The sequence below is a fragment of the Zalophus californianus genome, chromosome 4, assembly GCF_009762305.2.
Source record: "Zalophus californianus isolate mZalCal1 chromosome 4, mZalCal1.pri.v2, whole genome shotgun sequence".
NCBI lineage: Eukaryota > Metazoa > Chordata > Mammalia > Carnivora > Otariidae > Zalophus > Zalophus californianus.
Window position 1 is genome coordinate 126,324,833 of NC_045598.1, and position 12,088 is coordinate 126,336,920.

At 33.7% G+C, this 12,088-nt stretch overlaps 1 protein-coding gene across 3 annotated transcripts in view; it reads right to left on the reverse strand.

The window, feature by feature from the left end:
- Positions 1-1,971: 1,971 nt before the first annotated feature.
- VCPIP1 (valosin containing protein interacting protein 1) overlaps positions 1,972-12,088 on the reverse strand; it is a 32,561-nt gene continuing 22,444 nt past the window's right edge. For 2 of the 3 annotated variants that reach the window (XM_035727106.1, XM_027603918.2), the window contains one exon: positions 1,972-8,914. In XM_035727106.1, the coding sequence (XP_035582999.1) occupies positions 8,049-8,914 (866 nt within the window). In that variant the 3' untranslated portion in view covers positions 1,972-8,048. The remainder of the gene's footprint in view (positions 8,915-12,088) is intronic. The other variant, XM_027603921.2, reaches the window with a different exon arrangement.

A 12,088-nucleotide genomic window follows, 5' to 3' on the forward strand; every position in this document is an offset into this window, starting at 1 on the left:
AAAGCCAAATCACTCACCATAAGAAAGATCACAAAAAGAAATAATCTTAATGTGAGAAGCAGTATTTTAAGCACTACTTTGTACGCTGGTTACTAGTCACTTAGGTGGTACTACTGCTAAATGGAAGGCAGCTATGCTCACCACTATACCACCAACGCCGGCTTACTACTGCTAAATGGAAACAGAGGAGATGACAAATACCAGGATAGAGCCATGAGAAGCTAGAGATAGAAATGGAACTAATCTTCCTATAATCCTGGTAATGGTGAAAGAAAGCAGATAATTGAGGGTTTCTAGCTCCTAATTTCTCACTTTACTATTTTGCTAAAATTTTTGTTACATATCTGTGCATCTAATTTATACTGGTTATATTCAGTAGCAGAGATAACTTTTAGTTTCAAAGGATAAGCTCATATTCTGAAGATGGTTTTATGTACTGAATTTAGAATCTCATTCTTTTACAGTTTACCTTTCCTTAGCAACCCTATTTGCACAAGCTTTCTCAAACTTTGTCATCCTTATCCATTCAACTGGATCACTACCCTCTTACAGGAAGGATTTGGGGGTCTAAATTGTGGCAGACATAAGCATCACACTTAATTTTCCTTGATGGACTGCCCTAATAAATATTTTTGGTAGTACGTAATCTTGCCAATTTGATTTTTAAACATCATATTAATTCTTTGGGTCTTGGCTTGTAACATCACCTCTTGGGAAGCCTTCTCTAAGCCCCTAGCAAGTCAGGTTAGTTCCTCCTGTAGTATGACTCCCACCACCCAGTAGTCCCCCTATATTTGCACTTGCTTGTTTAGGCGACTCTCTCATTCACTAAAAATATAATGGCAGGAAGTATGTCTTTCTTGCCATTTTATTATTCCTTATTTGTAGCAAGTACCTGGCACACGAAAAGATTTCATATAAATGTTTTGATGAGATACAAGTAGCCCATGAACTGTCCTTTGAGAAATATCACCTTTGGGAAGACTTCCCACTAAAGCAACAGACCTGCTTAGTAAATGACAATCGTTCCAGGCTCTTGAAATGAGGGAGTTGGACTTTTATCTAACCAATGATTCTCAAATTTACCCAGATCAATCATCTAAGAAATTCTGAAATCCTTCTTTAAATCATCTCCAAATTTGGGGGGGGGGGGGAAACAAACCCAAGTAGGGAAGAACTTGGGGTAGAGGACTGGGGTTCAGGGAGGGAACTTCTAGGAAGTGAAATTAAAGCCAGGTAGTACACATTGAAATCATTTCAAACCAGATTGGTGTACCTGAAAACAAGCTAGATTTAACAATAGATGTTTATAAAGATTTACGTGACCACCAAATTTTACTCCTTTGCTAAATTACAAATATAGTACTCAGGTTAAGAACTTAGGCTATGGAGTCATAAACATCTAGGTTTAAATTCAGCTCTACCACCTGTAAGTCCAGAATTTGGGTAAATTACCAATCTACCTGAGCCTATTTCCTGAAAGATGAAAACAACGATGTTACCCAACCACAAAGAGTTGTTTTGAGTTGTTATTGTCTGTATATAGGGAAATGGCCACTAAATGATAATTAATATGGAATGTGTTTATTGCTTGTCTCCATCATTGGGATGTAGCTCTAAAAGCTACATGGATCTTATTTAGAATTATTACCCAGTTCCTAGAACAGGGGACATGTTGAATTTTTTTTTTTTTTTTTCAGGAGAGGGGTTGGGGTTACAAGTGAAGATCTGTGAATCCTAGGATGTGACTGAATCAAGATTATACTTGAATCATTCAATTTGTTACGCACTGATCAAAAGCCAAGCTTCTGTTCTGTGGTATGACAAATGGACCAAGGACAGGTTTAGTTCAAATGAGGAAAGAGTGCAAGTTTAAAGAGCCTGTTAGTTTTTCACCTCAGGATACCATAGTTTAGAAAATCAATCAAAGACTTCGTTTAGAAAATCAATTAAAGACTTGTTTTTCTGTATACATTTTTAATGATTAGAAACAATGAGCTATGCAGTCATAATTGCAGTTACTGGGGTCTGAAAAAGCCAGTCAAGAAAAATAAAATCCATACTGAACTGTCATAAGTAGGATGTTTATCTTATTCACTGAAGTTTTTGAGAACTCCCAAATATATGGTATGTGACCAGTGGGACGCATGTACAAGACCTCAAGTCCAAGCTTGGGACAAGTGTAGCCAGCCAAAGCATAAAGCAAAGCTAATTATGTTTAGTTTACTTGGAGCCCACATCAATGTCACTTGTCCCAACAGCACTATGCTAACAGCAAGTGAGCCCATGATGACATATCAGCAGAACAAGGAGATAGCAACTAAAGAACCAAAAAGTTATAGAAGAAACTGAGGCCTTGAAAGGCTCCATGACTTGCCTCAAGTCACAGAACAAGTTAGTCACAGAGCACAGACTGTCAGTTCTCCAGATTTTCAGTATTGCATGTGGTCATAAAGCTCTCGCATAAATATCTGAACTTAGATACCATTGTTTTTAGCTCATCAACTATGTATCACAAATAAAGCAGGTTTTAACCTAATAAAACAAATTATTTAAATAATGTGTGCCCTATATATGAGGATTTATCAGTTTTAATGTCAACTGAACTCTACTGAATTATTTTGATATGTAAACAACAGGAATAGTAAACATTTAAGTGTTTACTGTATGTCAGGCACTGTTCTAATCGTCGAATACATGTTAACTCATTTAATCCTCACAACCACCCCAGGAGTAGATGTCCTCATCATCCTACTAGAGAAAAAACTGAAGCACAGACAGATCACACAGTAAACAGTGTGCCAAGACTCAGTTCTAGGAGCCTAGTGTCTGAGGCTCTGCTCTAAGTTAAACAAGTCTATTCTAACAGAATGAATATTAAGCATACATATTAAAACTTAAAAGTAAATATAAGTCGTTGATTGCTAAGCCATAGAAATGTTACTTCTATTTTCTCTATTTCCCTTCATTCCCTGTTTATCTCTAACCAGTATTTTTTAAAAATCAGCACAAAACTAAGTTCTCTTTATTAGAACATGTCTGTTTTGTCTTTAAATATTCAGTAAGCATTACATAACCCAATTATGTAAAATATCTAAAGGAATTTTGCTTATTCTTTTTTTATTTTTTATTTATTTATTTGAGAGAGAGAGAATGAGAGATAGAGAGCACAAGAGGGAAGAGGGTCAGAGGGAGAAGCAGACTCCCCGCTGAGCAGGGAGCCCGATGCGGAACTCGATCCCAGGACTCCAGGATCATGACCTGAGCCAAAGGCAGTCGCTTAACCAACTGAGCCACCCAGGTGCCCTGCTTATTCTTTTCTGAGTCCATTTCATTTACGTTGAGATCACAGTAAAGGGGAGAAATTCCTGTTCCTATATGGTGTCCCACTAAAGGAGGTTTAAAAAAGACCTTTATTACATTAAGAATTCCTTTATAAAACTAAACTATATTTTCATGCATTATATTATTAAAGTATAATTCCAGGAAACTCAAGAATAAAAATTATTTTAAAAAGTTAATGTGGAGAAGTCGAGGGGAAAATCAGTTATGTATTAACTTATAGTTTTATTAATATAAAAGAAAACTTCAAATACTGTACAGTGAGGTGTGTAGAACACTATATAGTTATAATACACTATTAGCAATTATTTATTACTCAAATGTAATATATACAGCAACGACAAAATCAGAAAATAATGGGTAACAGCCAGTGCCTTAGGGATGATAGAACATTTATACTATTTAATTGAGCAGTTAAAGCACTTGCTATGTAATTTTTCTAAATATTTACATTACCACTTATTTTTACATTTTCTAAAGAATATTTCCCTCCAAAAAAGTAGACTCTCCAGCTCTTGGCACTAATTCTTAAAGTCCAATAAACCTGAAAATATTGATAACCTTTTCAGTCCTTTATTGCCCCACCACAGGCATAAAGGCTCAGGAAGGGACTTGAGCAATCTAAAGAAAAGTATGCAATACCTTCAAATTTTAATACTAAGTAATTGATACTCACAAGCAGATAACATCAACTAAAACTTTTTTTTTTACTAGTTTTCCTTTTCTTTTACAAGAGAATAATCATTGTATTAATATTATACTACAAAAGCATGTAGACTCCATAATTTAAAAAATTAAATGTCAGATATACAAGTAATGGCATTTTCTCCAATAATTCACAATTTTTACAATTTCTGCTATTTTGGAACAAACGTTAAAATTCCCACGATTTAATTATCATTAAATATGAATTGAAACACTTAGCATCTCGAAGAGTTATTAAGAATGGCAGAACTTACAGTTAACTATAAATCTTACAGTAGCTCCTCTTTGTTATTTAAGTAAACATTCTACTATGGTATGTTTTCAAGTGAATAGTTCTGGTTTGAAAATTAATTTCTTATATTACGAAGAGCTTTGAGGATGTACAATTTTGTTAAATTATATGATAACCTTGAACTGTAGGATATTTCTACCCAACTTACATAAAGTATATATCTCACTACTGCTGTGATAAAAGGTCATTTAAAATTCATATTGAGTGTAGTTTAATTCAATTTTGCAAAGGCTTTTTTGAAAATCTTAATATGGAAACCTTATTTCAGGAACCATGAAACTCTCAAAATCTACTCTGCAGTATTTTAAGTGTGGGCCAATTGAAATTCCTATTGAAAAATGAAGACAAAACTGTATTGATATTCTAAAATAAACATAGTATGATATTGTCACTATATTGACCAAAGCATAATTAATGACAGAAGTTATGAGTTTGCTTCATACCTAAAGATTAGTTATTAGGGAGTTCTAAATTTTTAAAGAAACATTCACTAGCAACCAGTATTAGTAGGCACCTACAGAAAATAATACTGTTATAAATTTTGCATTTAGTAGCTAACATGTGATGTCAGTACAATTCTCAAAAACCTGTCATTAGTAATATATGAGTTGCTAGCAAGTGATCTTCCCTGAGGTAAGAGACCATATGCAAAAGTCTGCTCACTTCAAATCAAGTTACTTAAAAATAATGGCAATAAGGACCTATGGCTGGGATTCACAGATGCATTTCAGATTGGTATCTCAATTCCAAGCAGTAGGCTTGATTGTAAAAATCAAACTAAAAATCATCAGAAGATATAAAGAAATTTCACAGTCAATAGCATTTGCTAAATTTCTCAGGTCTTTATCCTAACATTTTCCAATAAAATACTTGAAACATAGTGAAAGGGGAAAAGATAGGCCTTGGGCTTGCTCTTTAACTAGTTCCTGAGTAACCATTCCCTTGGAGTTCATTATTATTCTAGCTCATAATATTTGGCAGTGTCATGTGTTCTTCAATTTCAACCAGTTTCTCATTACCAATATTCTACACCACCTTCAACTCTACCTGGACTTTGGGTCATCAACTCAAACTTGGTATGATTACCTATAAAATGGATTACTGAAGAAAAAAATTTACAATTTTACCTCAAGTTTCAGTGAAATATCACAAGTAGAATTATAAGATTGAGCTATAGTTATGTTACATCTAGGGCTAAAAAAATATTTTAACTGATTTATGACCTCTAGCCTGAACTCAAAATTGTGGTGATCACAAATGGCAGTACTAAAAAATAAGAATTCTATAGTCATGTATTTGATTATGATAACCATATGGAATGACAAAGGATGAAAATTAAGAACTTAAACTGTTTCTAAAACTTCTTTGTGAAGATGATACCTGGCCCACTTCTCAAAAACTAATTACCCCAACCAAATTTCAGCAGATTTAAAATAATTTCAAGAAATCTGACCATTCTCAAAATCAAGCCTTTTATTCTTTATCAAGGGAGAACCCAAACTATTATAATATTCATACCTAACCAGCTTCTATATAGCATTGCTGTGGCAAGAGAAATTAATAGTGTTATCAGAGATTAAAGCCCTTCTCCTAATGTTCACAGGTGCACTCTAATTTGACTAAATGCAAATGTTTAATATAATAGGAAGATAAAATTTATTTCTGATATTTTTACTATATGCTATAAGAGTATATTTGTCAGTTACTAACGAAACATGCCAAGCCACAGGTGAAGAAAATATTTGTTAAAGAAAAGGTGATTATATCATTTACCTGGAAGCAGTGCATTTGCTTGTTAAACATTTTCCTGTATTTAAATTAATAAGAAAAAGCCAGTTTCAAGTGGCTGAAAAAGCCAGAAATGATTATAGTGGTCAGCGGTTTTGGCAATTTTTAGTTTAATACACAGAAGCCACCTATACTAACTAAATGGGAAATATTATTTGGTAGCTATAGTTCTTTATGCAAAACTAATGCACAATGTAAAAGTCCTAAATTTTCCTGCTCTTTAGATATTAAGATAATTGAAAGTAAATTTAGAAGAACCGAGATAAAATATGGTTTAAAATGTGATAATGTGATAAAACTAACCCAAATATATATCTTGCTCAGATATCACCTGCAAAATGTCTAGATTCTCCATTCTTTCCTTATTCAAATGGAGTAGTTCATTTAGTAAGTGGATTAAGTCAGAGATACTTTCATAGAAAGAAATCCAAAACCTCCCTCCTTTGGAAACACAAGTCAAAGTACTGTCTATATTATGAATCAACAGATTGAAATTTTGTAACACCTGATAATATAATTTCTGATGTACATTTTCTTAGACTGCAAACACAGTTCTGCATCTGTTACATGTGCAAACAGAGACAGCCAGGCTTTGAATGCTCTAGATAAGAGATTGTATTAATATACATTTTGTCTTTCATCCATTCAAATTCAACTTAATTTCAGTGAACAAAGGAAGAAGATGGATTGAAATGTACATTTCAGAACACAGACTTGCAGAACAGGATAAAATAGTGCAATACCAATCTCAGGATAAACATTCTTTGTCTTTAAGATAATAAGCATGAAAGGCTGCTTTTTGAGGAAACTGGCACTAAAGATTTGATGAATACACTATTTAAGCAAATGCCCAGTTGATCAGGGTCTGATGCAGTAAAATTTGCATCCAAATCCAAGTGAAGCCAACAGATAAAGAAAATCTTATGGATGCTAAGGAAAAAAGGAAACATTTTTGGTTCAAAGGGGCTCAAAGACACTTAGCATATACAAGCTTAAATACCATTGATCAAAATTGTAGAACAATGTAACTCATTCATAAAGATAAATTCTTATATATAAATTCTCTGTGAATCTGACAGACTCTGAAAATTAGAGATTAACTACTGCTACCATTATTTTTATATTTTCTACCACACTTTGCAATCAACTTTTCTGCAAGATTAAAGAAAAAAGAATTCAGTGGTACTTGACCAGGCCAGGATTAAAAAAATAATGGTAACATATTATCAACACCAGAGCACACAGTTGGCTGTGTTGGCTCAGACAGCAACATTACTGAATCACATTGACTTTATCATTCTAGAATAGATATTTTCTCCCTAGCCTTGCTCAAATCAGCAAAATGCTCTATCATTACACTCCATTCTCAAGATTACATATCTCTATGAATGTGTTTACGCTCACGGAAATGTCAGGATCCCAGTATCTAATAAATCCTTCTATGAATTTTAAGATACAGTTTAGTTCCGATAACCTTCAAATTTACATAAATCTTTTGACACTCTAATAAATATGTAGAATGGTTACCTGGATGACATCAATGTTAGCAAAATCTCATTCCCCACTCAGTTCTAGCCTTTTCAGAAAATCTAACATTAGCAAGAGAATTTTCATGTTTGAAACATTAAGACTTTCATGGAATTAGAATTACAAAAAACTTCCAATGAACCACATATATGGAAGAAACTCATCTCAGCAGATCTAATAACTAATTTATAGGAATTCAGAGCCAGCCTGGGCAGCAGTATATTAAAAGCTATTGCCAATCACACACTTGCTGTCATGCACTGAATAACAAGATATAATCTTTGAATTATATACGTACAAGATTTTTTATGACTAATCAAGTTATGTGGCCCAGCCAACAAATGTTACATATTCACAATAAACATTCTGCCTTTATTATTAGCCTCTAATTAAATCAAGAGTGATCCATTGGCTCAGTTGTGTTTATCATTTCAGCATCTTGACTATCCATCTCTTCAGGCTCCTCCACTGAATTTCCCTTTTGTGCTTTTGACCTTGTGGCAAATGCTGCTCCCAGGGCCTCTGCCACACAGCTATCAGTTGTTTCTGTATTCAAATTTTCAGTGCCACCAGTTAAAGAAAAAGATTCAGGTAAGCCAGTCTGAAGATTCCCAGACTTCACAGAACTCACTTCTACTTTCCTTTGAGGAAGATCAGATGGTGACTGCTCTGTACTTTGATCCCGCAAATGCTTGTCCATCGAAGCCTGGATAGAAGAAACCATTTCCTGCAATTTTTTTCGCTGGGCCTCAACCAAATCAGGATCAAGCTGCCTGCTGTCTCTCATTGTAACTACTCCTGGAGCTATTCGAATAAGCTCACTATTACTAGGAGCAGTTGTGAATACAGAAGGCTCTATTTTAATGGAGCTATTACTAAAGTCTGTCCCTGTGTTATGCTTCCTTACAACTGGGGCTTCCCTAGCTCTTGAATCAAGGTGTGGATTACTAGATGCAGTTCCTAGAGAATGCCCTTTTCCCTGAAAGGCAGTTACATTATGAAGCTGCTCAGATTTCTTTTTCACTACCCCACCACTACCTAGTTTTAATAGCCCATGTGAGGGACTTGATTCTCTACTTCTTGTAGTAGCCTCTGCTCGAACCTGACTTACAGCCTCTTTAACTAAATCTTCAACATCAGGACCGATGGGGAAATGTCCTGCAGCATCCACACACAATTCCAGTCTATCTTCAGAAGCATTATAGACAAAGGTTTTGCCAGGCAGGTGTGGAAAAGTACAATGCTTGCCATCAGCCATACCTAAAGAAGGAAAAAACATATTTAATATATTAAAATCTTACTTAAAAAGTGTAGTAAAGACAATTATAGTTGAAATAGTGAATTTTCAACAATATCCAGATCACAGTTTTGAAAAAAATTAAAAAATAATTATATTAATGGAATTTAATACTATTAAAAAATATCACAACAGACCTTACTGTAGTTCCCCAGGAGAATCTTTTTTTTTTTTACAAATATCATTAATGTGTTACAAAGTTAGGAAAAGCGCTTGAAACAGCTAAGCTATGAGAACACACTAACAACAGTGTTAGTAGAACAACTGCTTGCAGTAAAGCAATAAGAAGACATACTTTCATTTACTAATTCAAATTTAAAACTTTGCAAAAATACCTATAAGGGCAAAGTGTTGCACAAAAATGTGCTGCAGTGCGAATTAAAATTAGAAATCATTAGTAATTCTGCTAAATTACAGAATACCAGCATAAAACTGGTTTTCTCAGTGTACCTTAGGTATATATCTTTTACAAATATAAAAGATAATGAACTTTCAAAATGAGATATCCTATAGTTAAAGAAGTAATTATGAGGGCATATTTAGGAAAGCTAAGATTAATGCACTGTGTCTTTGGTATAACTGTAAGAAATGACATTTGGTCAAAATAAATGAAAAAGATCTTGTTTAATTCAATTCCTTTGAAAAAGTTTTATTTCATGTTACTCCTCTTATTCCTCTCGGGTAAGCCACAACCACCAAAATAAGCCTGACTTACAGATGCTCCTCAAATGGCCCCTGCAATTTAATTTACTTCTCATAGTCAACTAAGGTAGCAATAGAAGAACTTAAAAGCAGGCTTCTATTTTCTACTTGAGGAGCTTATTGTCACTATCTGGTATTCCAAAATTTTATACTTTTTCCAGCTTGGGTATAAGAAAATTGTGTGTTTTAAACTATCCAATACCCTTACATTTTAAATTTGTTTCTCAAAGTATACTCCAAGTATGCAATAGGGGTTTTCAAATTTTATAAAACCAAAGATTTTCTATGTTAGCAACAAAAGAAAGATGAAGTAAAGAACTCTTATTTTTATTTTTTGTAAGTAGACTCCACGTCCAGCCTAGAACCCATGAAGCAGAGAACTCTTAATAATATATGGTGCAAATGGGTATGTTTATGGCAAAATATAAAGGCAAAAGCAAACTAGTTAAAAATGAATGAAATTGTTAGTGCTATACAAATACAGAGGTGGAGGATGACTGAACTATAGAATGCTTAGTAGGCATTTAGGTAGTCTCCAGTTTTGTAGGTTATTAAGAATAGTTTTTCCTCCCTCCTCTGAAAAAAAGCTAGAGTAGTTCTAATGTATCTCACTGTGAATATTCCAAATAACCACAGAAAAGAACTAAACTGCAAATGAATAAATAACATACAGTAATTTTAAAATAAACATTCATCTCAGCTGTAAGTATCCATTAATACAAATCCAACTAGAATTTCCTCTTAGCAGAACATTTTTGGCATCGGTGACTGAAAAAAAGAGACAGACAAAAATTTAAAATCAGAGATGTGGTCTCAATAGTACCTTTCAGGCCACAACCCTTAGAATCGGCTTATTACCAATCCCCTACCAGAGATCTGTCCACAGCCCATGTGAGGGACTTGGTTCTCTACTTCTTGTAGTAGCCTCTGTTCGAACCTGACTTACAGCCTCTTTAACTAAATCGTCAACATCAGGACCGATGGGGAAATGTCCTGCAGCATCCACACACAATTCCAGTCTATCTTCAGAAGCATTATAGACAAAGGTTTTGCCAGGCAGATGTGGAAAAGTAAAACTTGGCTCAAGAAACAAAGGTAGCAAAGAAGAGAATTTTGAATGATTAAGTCCAGGGATGACCCTAAGCAACTTTCAAACATTCATTTCAATAGATAACACCTGTTGAGTCTCACTATGTGCCAGGAACTAAAATAGACCCTGAAGATTCAAATAAAATGCAATTCTTAGGAGACAGGTACAAACAGATCATTATAATACAATCAAGTAAGTATAATGATGGGTATACTACTGACTTCACTGATTATTTGAGGATTAAATGAGAAAACACGCAAAGCATACCACAGAGTGCCTAATGTAAATCAGGCAGTCAATAGTTTTAGTTCCTCTATTAGATCAAAAGGTTTTGTAACTGTTTCCAGACTGCTATTGTGATGCTTTCCCTTGGTCATCCCTGGAAAGAATCATAGTCCCACATAACACAGTATTATTCACAATGAAACACTGGAAACAATCTTTGTAAGCTTTCAACAAGAAGACGATGGCTAGGAAAATTACAATCTACCTGATGGAAGTAATATGCAGCAGCTATTAAGAATTGATATAAATAAGAAACCTATGATGCTTCATATATATAGTAAAATGTGCATGAATAGAAGGAAACAAATCTAAGTACTATAATTACAATCAGGCCAAAACATGTATGTATAAGACAAATATTTAAAAATTATAGGTGATGTTTTCCATTTCTATAGTTTCTAGACCTTTTACATTATTTTAAATATGTTTTAAAAAACCAATGCAAATACTTTACGGGGTTGTGCTCTCTTTAAATCATTTAGGTTTTATATAACTTATATAGCCTTTTGAATTTTAAGAATCAAGGTGTATTAAAATTCCTGTATCACATATCAACAGTTCCATCACACATCACACCAAAAAATATGTATACTAATATTTAGGGCTACATTCTTCCTTACATCAAAAAAACTAGAAATGCATCAGAACAATGGATGAATAATATTAAAATGATAAAACAAAATACTATGCTGTAGTGAAAATGGTAGTTGAACCCATCAACGTGAATGAATCTGAAAGTGCTGCATAAAAGAAGAAAATCACAGAGAACGCATATAGCATAATTTTCAATTTCCATTTTCATAAAGTTCAAACACAAGCAAAACTCAACATTATAAATTAAAGATAGCTATACAAGTTTTAGAACTAAATTTGTCATTCATGTCTGCACTTATCTCTGTATAAAGACCTGCAAGGAAACTTACATTTTAAGCAAAAGAACTTTAAAATATCTTTCCAAATATAAAGAATAGGAATATTAATAGTCTAGTTATATTGGGAAAGATTTCTGTTCCAACGTAGATATAACCATCTGCTTGTTAGGGCGGATTTGAAAAAAGAG